This window comes from Thalassophryne amazonica, chromosome 13 (assembly GCF_902500255.1).
Source record: "Thalassophryne amazonica chromosome 13, fThaAma1.1, whole genome shotgun sequence".
In the NCBI taxonomy this organism is placed as follows: domain Eukaryota; kingdom Metazoa; phylum Chordata; class Actinopteri; order Batrachoidiformes; family Batrachoididae; genus Thalassophryne; species Thalassophryne amazonica.
In genome coordinates this window covers 72,636,425-72,652,205 of record NC_047115.1, presented here as the reverse complement: position 1 = coordinate 72,652,205, position 15,781 = coordinate 72,636,425, and the positions used below count along the sequence as shown (strand labels likewise).

At 41.4% G+C, this 15,781-nt stretch overlaps 1 protein-coding gene across 1 annotated transcript in view; it reads right to left on the bottom strand.

Annotated features, from left to right (window-relative positions):
* Nucleotides 1–4,021: 4,021 nt before the first annotated feature.
* Nucleotides 4,022–15,781, bottom strand: part of LOC117523342 (rab11 family-interacting protein 2) — a 38,470-nt gene continuing 26,710 nt past the window's right edge. The window contains exons 5-6 of the mRNA XM_034184828.1: nt 11,403–11,472; nt 4,022–5,161 (exon numbers count right to left, since the gene is read on the bottom strand). Coding sequence (XP_034040719.1) covers nt 4,931–5,161; nt 11,403–11,472 — 301 coding nt within the window. The 3' untranslated portion in view covers nt 4,022–4,930. The remainder of the gene's footprint in view (nt 5,162–11,402; nt 11,473–15,781) is intronic.

The window sequence follows — 15,781 nt, the reverse complement described above, 5'->3', positions numbered from 1 at the left end:
CAGTCACTGGATTATGCTTTATCATAGATTAATTTGACTCTCAACAATCTTTTCTTTCTACAATCATCAGATCCAATTCAAAGGTAAGCTGTACAATTTCCTTTTTCCGACTCTGTGCTGTACATGTGTGGACTTTTCTGCCAAATGTATGTGATCCAGAAATGTAATCAGCGTGCGCAGTGCAAAAACCATTCAAATAAGATGGGAGATGAAGTGAAAGCAGAAAAGTGTCAAATCACAGCCTTTTGCTGTGTCTGCTTTAACAGGTGCATGTCAGGCTGCGGGTCAGAGTCTGAGATGTGAGGTATGGTGAAAAAAAATAAACAGCCATTTTTTTTAAATCACGGAAATTACTCCGGCTCCATAGGGAGGGGTTTTTTAATGGAAATACTGTCATCGTATAAACTGGATTGCGATCAAAACGGGACATTTTATCCGATGTGAGAGAAAAAACTGATATATACGATGTTTATTACATGGAAAACAATACAAAAACATTGGGACTTTTTTTGTCCGGTGACTGTGAATATCCGGTTTATACAATGACTGTTTAGGTGAGTTACTGTACATGGGACTGAACAATAAATTTACCTCTCAAACAATGTCGGCTTCCACCTCACAGCTGACTTTATTTTCCCAAATTTTTCTTCTGTTCAGATCTGAAGGGAATCTGTACACCTTGAAGGCCTTGTTGTGTCTATTTCTGCCTCCAAATGCACAACAACCCGGCATTTTCAGCAAATAAATAAATAAAATAGCTGGATTTACATGCAGACACATTAACAGCAAACGCTATTTTTGCCCCAAGATGGCACCAGGAGTCACATGACTATTATGCTTGTGACTGTCATTTGCAATGGATGTATTTCATGTGCAGCCTGCCCCCCCGCCCCGCCCCTTTTAAATGCCACATGACATGTCAAGCCAGAGCTTCAATATATTGTTAATTTTAAACCTATAGGACCACCCAAATTTCATTAAACTGACAAAATTTAGTTTAGACTTAAATCCAAGCATTATAATGTCAGTTTATTTTTTAGCACATTTCAAAATTACAGCTCTTTTTAATAAAGAGAACATATTAATCAAGGGTAGAATTCCATAAGGAAGGAATATTTTGTTTTTCTTTTAATGCCATGTGAGGCATTAAGGAGAAAATTTCAAGCAATCAGATGCCATTACACACATTTGGTAGTAACGTCAAGAAAACATGGGGGCTTCCCAGATTTAAGTGAGGGATGCTGGGAAGCACACAGCGACAGCCAATCAGAGTAAAGAAAGTCAGTGTGATGTCAACTAGCTGCTCGCTCGAACAAAATAAACCAAGATGGCAGAAATCGCTTTTAAACAGCTTATTTCTACAAAAATCGAACATGTTTCTCATCCAGTTTGCCAAAGTTAGTGAGAAATAAACACCTCTAAGTCTACAAACGCAGTTTTTCAAAAGGGATTAACATCTCCGAAGTGATTTGCAAGATCTTACGGATGTTAACTTGCACACCCCATGAAGGCACATCAAGCGAGTGGGTCAGGTCACAAGTAATCCCAAAACTTCACATACTTGTATTCACACACGGACTTCCTTATGTATTTCATCTGCACAATGGCGAAGAAGGAAAAAAAAAAAATCTGTACGGAATTCTCCCCTGATAAATATGTTCTCTTCATTAAAATGAGATGTGATTCTGCAACACGTTCCAAAATAAATCTACATTATAATGCTTGGATTTTGGTCAAAACAAAATTTTGTCATTTTGTGAAATTTGAAAGGACGTACAACGTTAAGCTTGTTCGATTCTGCACAAATGATGGAATCTCATAAAACCTCACTATGTACAGATTTGAAAACATCATCATTTGGCAACTGTCCCATCAGTGACATCTGAAAGAATTTATATAAAATGTCAACTTTTCTAATTAGTTGAGCCCGTTGTCTGCCTAAACTCACAAGCAGCATTCTAATCTCATGTAGGGACAGCGATTCAACACAAATGTAGATCTGTATGCTTTGACTTAAGTTCATATTTCAGAAGAAAAAGGTAAGCTGACCGATTCCATTTATTCTTCCAAAGTTGCTGTGTGAAATAACGCCATTGCATTACTTCAACTGGCTACCTTGCTGCTGCAGGAGCACCTCCCACACAGAGAGGAGGGCCAACACTGCCTCTCACAGAAGCTGTGAGACTCTCTGAAATGTTGGTGACTTATCAAACAAACATGCATGTAAAGGGTGATATAGAGAGACCTGCTAAATGATCATGTTCATCTTTATATATCAAACAAAGTCAATAAAGCAATTATAGTGACACACCTAGACCTACAGTGGGGTAAAAAAAGTAGTCAGTCCCTGATTGTGCAGGTTCTCCTACTTAGAAAGATGAGAGAGGTCTGTAATTTTCATCATAGGTACACTTCAACTATGAGACAAAATGAGGAAAAAAAATCCAGAAAATCACACTGTAGGATTTATTAAGAATGTATTTGTATATTATGGTGGAAATTAAGTATTTGGTCACCCACAAACAAGCAAGATTTCTGGCCCTCACAGACCTCTAACTTCTTCTTTAAGAAGCTCTTCTGTTCTCCACCTGTATTAATGGCACCTGTTGGAACACGTTATCTGTATAAAAGACACCTGTCCATAGCCTCAAACAGTCAGACTCCAAACTCAACCATGGCCAAGACCAAAGAGCTGTCGAAGGACACCAGAAAGAAAATTGTAGATGTGCACCAGGCTGGGAAGAGTGAATCTACAATAGTCAAGCAGGTTGGTGTGAATAAATCAACTGTGGGAGCAATTGTAAGAAAATGGAAGACATACAAGACCATAGAAATCTCCCTCGATCTGGGGCTCCACGCAAGATCTCATCCCATGGGGTCAAAATGATCATGAGAACGATGAACAAAAATCCCAGAACTACACGAAGGGACCTGATGAATGACCTGCAGAGAGCTGGGACCAAAGTAACAAAGGCTACACACTATGGAGAGAGGGACTCAAATCCTGCAGTGCCAGGCGTGTCCCCCTGCTTAAGCCAGTACGTGTCTAGGCCCTTCTGAAGTTTGCCACAGAGCATATGGATGATCTAGAAGAGGATTGGGAGAATATCATGTGGTCAGATGAAACCAAAATAGTAATAGTAATAATTTTGGTAAAAACTCAACTCGTCGTATTTGGAGGAAGACGAATGCTGAGTTGCACACCATACCTACTGTGAAGCATGGGGCTGGAAACATCATGTTCTGGGGCTGTTTTTCTCCAAAGGGGACAGGACGACTGATCTGTGTTAAAGGAAGAATGAACGGGGCCACGTATCATGAGATTTTAAGCCAAAACCTCCTTCCATCAGTGAGAATATTGAAGATGCAATGTGGCTGGGTCTTCCTACATGACAATGATCCCAAACACACCGCTTGGGCAACGAAGGAGTGGCTCTGTAAAAAGCATTTCCAAGTCCTGGAGTGGCCGAGCCAGTCTCCAGACCTCAACCCCACAGAAAATTTGTGGAGGGAGTTGAAAGTCCATGTTGCCCAGCGACAGCCCCAAAACATCACTGCCCTAGAAGAGATCTGCATGGAGGAATGGGCCAAAATACCAGCTACAGTGTGTGCAAACCTGGTGAAGACTTACAGGAAACGTTTGACCTCTGTCATTGCCAACAAAGATTATGTTACAAAGTATTGAGTTGAACTTTTGTTACTGACCAAACACTTATTTTCCACCATAATTTACAAATAAATTCTTTAAAAATCCTACAATGCGATTTCCTGGATTTTTTTTTTTTGTCTCTCACAGCTGAAGTGTACCTATGATGAAAATTACAGACCTCTCTCATCTTCTAAGTAGGAGAACTTGCCCAATCAGGGACTGACTAAATACTTTTTTACCCCACTGTAATTAGCTTTTAAGTTCCAAAATAATTACAATTTGGTCAATCTGTGAAGAGGTTCTGTGCACCATCCTTGGAATTTAAAAAAAAGAAAACAAAAAGCTATCAAGAACTGACAGAAGAATAATTTCTGCATAAAATGTGGACAGACGCCTCATGATGGAATTAGGTCATCATGACATTAGGACTAGATGACCTAAAGAAATGTTTCCAACAGAAATGGTGGAGGGAGTTGATTTACTCCCAAACCATTTAACAGTAATACAGTTAAGGTGGGGAAAATGTGAATTTATTATGCCCCTAAATTTTTTTAAATGTGCTACTGAAGTTTTCAGTGAGGGGCTGCAGTGCTCCTACTCAATAAAGTTAGTCTGGAGCTCTGATAATAACTGTTTTCACTGCGTTGGAGGTGAAGCATTACTGTAGTATATGCCGGCCTTAAGAATACCGAAGAAACACTGATGTGTTGGACAGGGATCATCCACATCCACAGCAGAGGTGCTCTGGATGAAGCTGCCAGCAAATGTGTACTGAATGATGAGTGACAATTTGAAGACTTGTGCTTGTGTGTAAACAGCAAATACAGCTTCATCTTATCAAACACTTGAACACTGGCATCTTTGAGCAAACATCGCACAACTGCTACTACAACATGTGGTAAACAGGGATTTGGCTTGTACCTTAATAAAAGAAAAAAGATGGCAGGTATATGTGCAGCAGACCTCTGCAGGCTTACAAGTGCATCAAATAAATGTAAACCTAATCTTTGTGAGAAATACCGATTTGACTAACTGATAAAAATCTCTAATTCTATTAAGTACCTAAAAAGTATTACCAAAGAAAAAAAAGGCACAAAGTGAAGATGGAAATAAACAGGTAAGACTTAGGAGCACCTAGAAAAACTACAATGAATACAAATGATAAAGAAATATATTATAAACTTTGATTATTGAGCTATTTGTTCGCAACTCGTTACCATCAATTCTTAAAACATTGCTACCACTACACCTTCATTGTTTAGCTAATAGTCCTGGTTGTCTTCATTTCTGTTTCTTAGGAAGTTTACCCGCCTTCTTTTTGGGCTCATAAGGTGTCCGTAGAATACTTGGTGTCTCCTCCATGACGCGCACAAGCAGGTTGTCAATGTAGTCTTCCAGCTCCCTGATGTGGGCATCTTTCTTCTTCACGACCTCCTTCTGTTTGATGAGTTCTTGTACAACTTCCTCAAAGGACAAGTTGTTGTAAGCAGCTGCACTTTCTGCTGTGGAATGCTGAAAACAGAATTGCTCAAATTAACCTCCATGCATCATATCAGAAGATTGAAATGTTGAACAAGTAGAGCCAAAATTATTCGGTGACCTTTCATGAGACATCACCCTTTCTGACAAAGTTGGCAAGAGTAATGATACCCTTTAAGTTCACTTACCATGTGGCAGAGAATGCTGGCTAATTAGATGTGTTGACCTAAGGTGACATGAGCTGTCATATGTTTATCTCTTGTTCCCACTTCCTAATAAAGGCTAATTGAGGAACTAATATGGTTAAGATGGGACCGTTCTCTGGAGCTTTATACAGACATGTCAGTGAAATCAAACCGCACATTATGATCCATCATCTATGGGTGTTTGTGACAAATAAAGAACAGTCTACTCACTTAATTAGGACACTATTGTAAGCAGTAAACATATCAAGTTTTCTCTTTTTAGTGTAGTTGTACACACGTTTTGAATCCAAACTTGAAATGTTTCAGGCATTTCAAAACACACACGATTCCCAAAACAAGAGTCATTAGGAGATGACATATCCCCCTGGTCCCCACAAATTAATAAGAAAGTGTTGGGGGATCACCACCTCATTCTAAATATGAATGAAATTGCTCAACCGGTTCTTGAGATATTGTGATAAGTAAAAACGAATGGGTGGACATGCTGATGGCTATATCGCCCCATATTTCATACCTAGGGGATGGAAATGAAACAACCCACATTTCTGTGCTGTAATCACAGGCTTTTATTTCCTTGAAAATGACATAAGCAGAACCAGAGGGGCCCCAATGCTCCCATTGCTAATTTGAGGGGAGAGAAAGATTAATTCAAAATGGCTTCTAACATGGATGCCATTATGAAAATACTTCAAAATATTCCATACACATGGGCAATGCTTTCAGGTTTGGTTTACTGTTTATATCTCAAGTCTTTTTTGAGATATAACTATTTTGATGGCATGACACCTTGCAGCATCCACCGTACCATGGAACTGCCTTGGGTCCTAGAAGGCAATCACAGTGATTCACACTCTCAAAAGTAACCACCTATCTGCTGCAGCCAGATGAAATGTACGTATGTGTCCCCTTGGCTGTTTACCATTGTTGGGATCGTCAACACCGAGGAACCTATAAGCAGAGAAATGCACCACAGGGCCAAAATGTGGTAGCCTTACCATGCAAGCAATAGTCCTTATCTAAACATCACAAAGATAACTTTAAAGAATTATGTTGGGCCCCAAAGATAAGAGGTGCATTCAAAAAGTATCCAACCTGTGACTGTGAAAAATACAATTACTCACCTGGGGGACTGAAATCCTAACGCCCTTTGAAGTAGTCTCCTTGGGACAGCACAACCTCTCCCAGTAGTTCTGCCATTGTTTCAAGCATTTCTGGAATGCCTCTTTTGGAACAGTGACCAGCTGATGTCTGGTGTTCAGACATCATGTATTCTGGCTTCTCGCAACTCAGAGTCCCTTTTAGTGTAGTGTTGATCTTTGGGAACAGCCAAAAATCAGGAGGTAGCTATGTCAGGAGAGTAGGGAGCCTGACGAATCACAGGAGTGTTGTGCTTGACCAGGAATTTAAATTTAATTAATTTTATATAGCACCAGATCACAACAAAGCTGCCTCAAGGCACTTCACATAAGCAAGGTCTAACCTTACCAACCCCTAGAGCAAGCACACAGGTGACAGTGGTAAGGACAAACTCCCTTACCACAGGAAAGCTTGAATCAGCTGAGCAGAATGGGCAGGTGCATTGTCATGATGGAGCTGCCAATTTTTCACCAGCCACAGATCTGGTTGTTTGTGGTGCACAGCATCATGAAGGTGACACAGAACATCCTGATAATACTGTTTATTAATATTTTGGTCTTGTGGTGGCTACCCAAGATGCACCACTCCACGGGAGCCAAAGAGGCCTGTCAACATGACTTTGACTTTGCTGCGCACCTGCTGTGCTTTCTTTGGCCTCAGCGGATGTTTCCATAATGATGACTGAAATGTGATTTCAGTTTCATGCCTGTAAACCCACGTTTCATCAGTGATAATTGTTCAGGAAGTCTGGGATGTCCTTTGTGCATTCCAGCATGTCCCGCAAGACTTCCAGACAGTTGCTTCTGCTCTGCCGTTAGCAGCTTCGGTATAAATTTCACCAACACTCTCCGTGTACCCAAATCCACCTTCAAAATGGAACGTACCAACCCTGCGCTTATCCCCACCTCATCTGCAAGTTCTTGGATGGTGATACAACGGTCATCCATGACCAAAGTCCATATTCTGTCCCTCACTTGGTCATGTCGGCTTGTGGATGGCCTACTGGAATGTGCTTCATCCTCCACTGATGAGCCCTCATTTTCAAGCAGTTATTTCACTCTTATTTATGTTATGCTCATGGCATCATTGCCAAAAGCCTGATGAATCCTGTGAATGGTTTCCATTTGGGTATCACCAAGCTTTTGGTAAAATTTGAGGCAATGCCTTTGCTCAAGTCATTCTATCATGTTCTAGCAAATGAGAATGTGATGAGAGCGCAGTACAAAGTGCTCACTCTAAGGCTGAGTATTTATGACGATGAGCTTTGTGGGCGGGAAAAAAATTCATGCATGTGCAAGAAGGTTCTCTACACCTCCCACCAAATGACAACTCGCACACTTCACTTGTATTTGTGGGATACGTTTTGAATGGATCTTGTGTCTGTATATATGGTAATGAAGGTGTGTCGATTTAGTGCATGCGTGTGTTATGGCGGCAACAAGGTTTGGACTGTGACATACATTAAATTGGACATAAATGTCCCAAACTGCTCATATGGAAACATTCAAAATTTTGGTCTGGAAACCATGTGCACCTGATACGAAAGCAATAACTCGAAGCACTGATGAGTTATTGCATTAACAAGATATTGACAGTGACTTCCTTTCAAGGAGGTCAAAAAGGACACAGAGCATGAATGTGTACCTGATGTGAAAGTAGTATCTTTTTGAATGGACCTCATACAATCCCAAAATCAGAAAAAGGTGGAAAATGCAAATAAAAATACTGTGCTACTTATGTTTATTTTAAAGTTCTATTTCACTTCAGACAGTATGAATAGAGTGTAAGATGGGCAGGGAGAGAAGGGGCGAGTCTCTGAGCCATTAGTTCAGGCTTCAATTTAGATGCCATCCCATGATGAATAGCAAAAGGAAGCAGTTTTTAACTACCTGTGTGGGATAAATGGCATGCAAAATCCACCGCTGGTTTGTGCAGACCATCATCTGCAAGTAACCTATCAACATTGCAACATGGAGTCCTTAAAATTAATTTGTTTATTATTATATACACACACACATCGTTTCACCAAATGTTTGTTTTTTGCACAGAGCATAAATGCAAAATATTAGCATTAAAACAGAATGATCCTGAATCAGGTCTTATAAAATAAACAATCTAGTTGTGATATTCTATTGTTTTTATTTTTTTATTTTTTTTTTGGAGGGGGGGTGATGGTCTAGAGGGGAAAGCACTGAGCTTGAAAGGGGTTCAAATCCCTGTCAGACTGTAAAATTACTAAGGGTCCTTGTGCAAGGTCCATAATGTCCAAGTTGCTCTTGGTGCACAGTTGAGCACCTTGCATAGCAGCAGGCAGACGTTGGGGTGTGGGTATGTGAATGGGTGAATGCAAGACATCATTGAGCTTTGAGCTTCTGCTTCAGATGGGAAAGTGTTGTAGAAATGCAGTGGAATAGATTTACCTCCATTAACCCCTTAACGCATGAATTTATATAGCTGTATATAAAAAAATGTTGTGTGTTTTTGCCTTTAAGGAGATGGTAAATAATGTTGAGATTATTAATTTCACTTTTTCACAAAAAATAAATAGTAATTTTGGTATTTCGGTAATGACTATGTTATAATATTATAATAATAATAATGGTATGTTGCAAATTTGCGACAACAGGCATACTAGTCAATTTGGTATGTTGCATATTTGAGTCAAATATTGTAGCATATATGCGACAATAGGCGTTAAGGGGTTAAAATATGACCAGGAACCTTTGTTAAAAGGTCAAATAGTCCAGTTTGAAATAAGTAACCATTTAGAACAACAGCAACAACACTTTCTAACATGTGACTTAATTTACATCATTAAACAAATGGTATGGTACTGTATGGTAAATCTGTCTGCAGTAGGGAATTCTCAACAAGAGTGTTCTGAGAGGACAATATCTGCTGGCAAATGCTGCTTTGGAAGAAATTCTGATAACATTTCAAGATATGCGATAGTTGATATCAGAATGCAGACCCCAACTCATGAAACTGACAGTGTTTAGGTTTGTTAATCAGGGGCCATAACTCTGCCAAAAGGTGTCAATCTTGTACAATATGTGTATTACCAACCTATAACAAGGACTTGTATCAGGTTTCACAAAATTCCTCCTCAAAATATGAAAGGAGTTGATTTCAGAATGCATGTACCCTTTTTGGGAGGAAGGAATAGACAGACAAGCAGACATCGCCACGACATAATCCCCCTTTGGGCCTTTGGCTAGTGGGGGATAAAAACTGAGCAAAAGGAGATTATTGTAGTGAGGGAAGCCATCAAGACCATTCTGAAGGAGTCACAGGCTTATGTGGCCATACTGGGGGAACTGTGTACATAGCGCAACTTCTGACTGTTGCATCACCAGTCATACAGCTTCATGGAGATGTAGTACAGAGAAGAATTTGATATACAAAAACATGCTGAAAACACATTACAGAAATAAATGTATTGTTATAAACGCCAGATTGTATATTTCTGTTATTAAATGTCAAGCTAATAAATACTAAAAACAAGGATAGCAACCTGATCTGAGCTGTGCTCTTTAGAGGACAATCTAACTGAACAGACCAATGTGGTACGGTATGTGCAGATCATATTGCATGGGTACGAGAAGAGCTGTAATCGTTTTTAATGAGGGACCACTTTATCGCTTCAACGCTGTGCACCTTCTCCCGGACAGATAGAGCAGCAAAGCCTTCGCCCTGTTTGAAATACCACACTTATCAGCTTCCACTCCCATGCACTACTCAAGCCTCCGCTGCTGTGTAAAGACAATGCAAAAAGAGCTGGAGCGGGGCTGCTTACCAGGTATCTTATCGCTTCTACCAGCACAGAGGCTACTGCGGGGACACACACACAGCAAAATGAAACATTTGCCACCAAGATTAAATGTCTAATGTAAGGAGGGTTTCAAGCACAGAGCGTGGTAACCTATTCCTCACACACAGCCCACTGATAGATACTGTACTTTAAGCTATTCGAGACAAAATAAACGCCATAACAGCTTTGTGGTTTCATGCCGACTCTTGTGCTCTCTCTCTCGCTCACACACACACACACACACCATAATAATCTGGAGCTTTAGTGGCTGATGACAAAGGCCTGGAAATGACCATGAACTGGCAAAGTAATGATGACCATTTTTCTGCGATCAGTAGTGAGAAGACGATAAGGCACACACTTGGCATTCTCCAGTTGTGTCATTACAGTTTCTAATGAGCTCAGCTTTGAGAATCTAAAAGCTCAGTCCTTTGAAATCTCTCGCTGCCCTCCCTTCCGCCTGTGTGTGGCTAATTAGGGCCTTGAAGCAGAGGAAATTGGAGCTGCCATTTCTGCAAGCCACTGCAGCATACAGAGGGGCACATGTGTGGATACTGGCAGCCCTCAACACTCACAAAGAAAGGTGAGGAAAGCCATTATCAGCATTCCCTTTCTCATTTAGGCATCCCTTCAGCGTCTGCATCTACTGCCACTTTGTAAATACCAACTTTGTTGTGTAATAGCTGGCAAACGTAAGGTGTTTGCAAAAGGAAATAAAGCACTTTAACGGAATACAATGGCAAATATGTAATGATCATTAAAAGTAAATGAAAAGTGGCAGTTCTACACTTTATGCCCCCACAACAAAACCTCCAATTACAGAAGAAACACATCACTATAAGTGACCTTACAGGGCAACATTTCACACCAATTGCAATTACAATCAGATCAAAGATGAGGACTGATATGTGCAGCTGTTAATTAGTTGATGGCATATCTGAATTTTCAGAGATGCGTGTCATCAGCTGCTTTGTGGGACTTCTCAATTAAAAATATACATGGCACATAACACTAACCCACAGTTCCAAATGCTCTCATTTGTGCCTTGAGATTAAAAGCACAGAACAATATTGCCTCTGAAAAGACATGGCTTCAAGAACAGGGAGTTGTAATGTCTTACTTTTTTCTTGCCGTGGTTATCTCTGCTCTTCTGACCATGGCTGTTTCCACTACCTGTTGACTTTTTATCACTGGAGAGGGGAGAAAAAAAAAAAAAAAAAAAAAAAAAAATCAAACAAAATTAGAGTAGCATAAATTACCTTCATAATAACAGTGTAGTCAGGAATAATGACAAAAGCGTCTGTGCAGCTCCTGTTCATGTCTTACTCTTGGAAAGGAAGCGGGGGGGGGGGGGGGGGGGGGGGGGGGGGGGGGGGGGGGCACAGTCTGTCCAAAACAAGCTGAATTTATATCATATGTTATGTTTTCGGGCGTGTTTGTTTGTTTGTCTGTCTGTCAGCAGGATAACTCAAAAAGTTTTGAACGGATTTTGATGAAATTTTGTGGAGTGGTTGGAAATAAGAGGAACAAGTGATTAAATTTTAGTGGTGATCCGGATCACGATCCGGATCCCGATGCTAACGCATTAGCATGTCTATAGCATTTTCAATGTTAAAAGTTAGCATTAAGCAGTTGCAGCTGTCATCACGTTCGGGTGCATTTGTTTTCAAATTGTAATATTTCTTAAATTTATTTTTGTTGATATATTAATAACCTAATGATTATTACATACAATTTTAGAGAAAGAGATAAAAAGAAATAGATCACTGTGCCAAAGGAGGGAATCTCTTAAGGGTCAGTGACCTATGGCCTTGTTTAGAGAAGTGTTTCATAAATGTTAAAAAAAATTAATATATTTGCAGTTTAGTTGAATCATACATTGAATTTTGTCTCTTATTTGTTTTTGTCTATAAGCACATGCAGTATCAATATCAGTGCTCAGATGACAGTAGCTTCTGGGAAAGGTGCAAGTTGCAATAAACTGTGATGCCAAGCGCTAAGGATACATGCTATCCAGTCACAGAAGATTAAACTTTTTTTTACTACTGAGCAAACATCATTGTTAGACTTTTTTAGGTTCAGTGATTCCATGGCGTGTAGATATTATGGCATCAGTGACCCCATGGCCTTGGCGGAGTTTGCACTCTTCAAGTTTTTTTAAGTAGTCAGTCACTTGTCAATGCACCATTATCCCAGTCTACATAGCAGATACAAAATGTGCACTATGTTGAAACATCTTAAATCTCTCGTAAAAGTGAAAATTTTGGCTTCAACTTAGTGTTACTGTCCACAACATGCACATGACTGTGGTGCCAGAAAGCAGCAATGTGGCGTCAGGACAGACAAACCTTAGCTATCTTCTTCTTTGTCTTTCGGCTGTTCCCGTTAGGGGTCGCCACAGCAGATCAATCGTTTCCATCTCACCCTGTCCTCTGTATCTTTCTCTGTCACACCAAACACCTGCATGTCCTCTCTCAGCACATCCATGAACCTCCTCTTTGGTCTCCCTCTTCTCCTCCTGCCTGGTGGCTCCATCCTCAGCATCCTTCTCCCTATATACACTGGGTCCCCCCTCTGCACATGTCCAAACCATCTCAATCTCGCCTCTCTGACTTTGTCTCCAAACTGTCCCACCTGAGCTGTCCCTCTGATATGTTCATTCCTAATCTTGTCCATTCTTGTCACTCCCAAAGAGAATCTCAACATCTTCAGCTCTGCCTCCTGTCTTTTTGTTAGTGCCACTGTCTCTAAACCATACAACATAGCTGGTCTCACTACTGTTTTGTAAACTTTCCCCTTCACCCTTGCTGATATTCTTCGGTCACAAATCACTCCTGCCACCTTTCTCCACCCACTCCACCCTGCCTGCACTCTCTTCTTCACCTCTCTACCACACTCTCCATTACTTTGAACAGTTGACCCCAAATATTTAAACTCATCTACTTTCACCACTTCTACTCCTTGTAACTGCACTATTCCACAGGGCTCCCTCTCATTCACACACATGTACTCAGTCTTGCTTCTACTGACTTTCATTCCCCTTCTCTCCAAAGCATATCCCCACTTCTCCAGACTAGACTCAACTTGCTCTCTACTCTCACTACAGATCACAATGTCATCTGCAAACATCATAGTCCATGGGGACTCCTGTCTGATCTCATCCGTCAACCTGTCCGTCACCACTGCAAACAAGAAAGGACTCAGAGCTGATCCTTGGTGTAATCCCACCTCCACGTTGAATGAGTCTGTCATTCCGACTGCCCATCTCACCGCTGTCACACTATTCTTGTACATGTCCTGCACTACCCTAACATACTTCTCTGCCACTCCAGACTTCCTCATACAATACCACAACTCTTCTCTTGGCACCCTATCATAAGCTTTTTCTAAGTCCACAAACACACAATGTAACTCTTTCTGTCCTTCTCTGTACTTTTCCAACAGTATTCTCAGAGCAAACATTGCATCTGTAGTGCTCTTTCTTGGCATGAAACCATATTGCTGCTCACAGATCTTCACCTGTTTTCTAAGCCTAGCTTCTACTACTCTTTCCCATAACTTCATGCTGTGGCTGATCAGCTTTATGCCTCTGTAGTTACTGCAGCTCTGCACATCACCCTTGTTCTTGAAAACAGGAACCAGCACACTTCGTCTCCACTCCTCAGGCATGCTCTCACTTTCCAAGATTTTATTAAACAATCTAGTTAGAAACTCTACTGCCATCTCTCCTAGACATTTCCATGCCTCCACTGGAATGTCATCTGGACCGACTGCCTTTCCACTCTTCATCCTCTTCATAGCAGCCCTCACTTCTTCCTTGCTAATCTCTTGTACTTCCTGATTTACTCTCACCACATCATCCAGCCTTTTCTCTCGCTCATTTTCTTTATTCATCAACTCTTCAAAATATTCCCTCCACCTTCTCAGCACACACTCCTCACTTGTCAGCACATTACCATGTGCATCTTTTACCACCCTAACCTGCTGCACATCCTTTCCAGCTCTGTCCCTTTGTCTGGCCAATCGGTACAAGTCCTTTTCTCCTTCCTTACTATTCAACTTCTTGTACAGCTCGCAATATGCCTTTTCCTTTGCTTTTGCCACTTCTCTTTTCGCCTTACGCTGCATCTCCTTGTACTCCTGTCTACTTTCTTCATCTCTCCGACTATCCCAAAACTTTTTCGCCAACCTCTTTCTCCTTATGCTTTCCTGGACCTCTTCATTCCACCACCAAGTCTCCTTGTATTCCTTCCACTGTCCAGATGTCATACCCAGTACTGTTCTAGCTGTCTCCCTCACCACATCTGCAGTACTTTTCCAGTTGTCCAAAACTGCTTCCCCTCCAACCAGTGCTTCTCTCACCTGCTAGCTAAATTTCACACAACAGTCTTCCTCCTTCAGCTTCCACCATCTGATCCTTTGTTGAGCTCTCACTCTTCTTCTTCTTTACCTCTAAAGTCATCCTACAAACAACCATCTTGTGCTGTCTAGTGACACTCTCTCCTGCTACCACCTTACAGTCTGTGATTTCTTTTAGCTTGCATCTCCTATAAAGAATGTAGTCCACCTGTGTGCACCTTCCTCCACTCTTATATGTTACCCTGTGCTCCTCCCTTTTCTTAAAGTAGGTATTCACCACAGCCATTTCCATCCTTTTTGCAAAATCAACTACCATCTGTCCTTCCCCATTCCTATCCTTGATACCATATCTACCCATTACTTCCTCATCACCTCTGTTCCCTTCACCAACATGCCCATTGAAGTCTGCTCCTATCACCACTCTTTCATGCTTGGGCACACTCTCCACCACCTCATCTAACACACTCCAGAAATCTTCTTTCTTCTTCATCTCACAACCAACCTGTGGGGCATATGCACTGATGATATTCATCATCACCCCTTCAATTTCCAACTTCACACTCATCACTCTGTCAGACAATCGCTTAACCTCCAACACACTTTTACCATACTCTTCCTTTAAAATGACCCCAACACCATTTCTCTTCCTGTCCTCACCATGGTACAACAACTTGTACCCACCGCCGATGCTCCTGCTCTTACTTCCCTTCCACTTGGTCTCTTGCACACACAATATGTCTACCTTTCTCCTCTCCATCTTATCAGCCAGCTCTCTCCCTTTACCAGTCATACTACCAACATTCAAAGTCCCCACTCTCATTTCCACCCTTCTAGTTTTCTTCTTCTCCCGCTGTTCGTGGCAACGTTTTCCTCCTCCTCTTCGTCGTCTTCGCCCAGCAGTAGCCCAATTTCCACCGGCACCCTGTTGGGCAATAGCACCGGTGGCGGACGTTGTTAACCCGGGCCGCGACCGAAACCTTAGCTATAATGGCAATAATCTGTTTTATATATATATATATCCCAGCTCCTCCGGGGGAACCCCAAGGTGTTCCCAAGCCAGCCGAGAGATGTAGTCCCTCCAGCGTGTCCTGGGTCTTCCCCGGGGCCTCCTCCCAATGGGACGTGCCCGGAACACCTCTC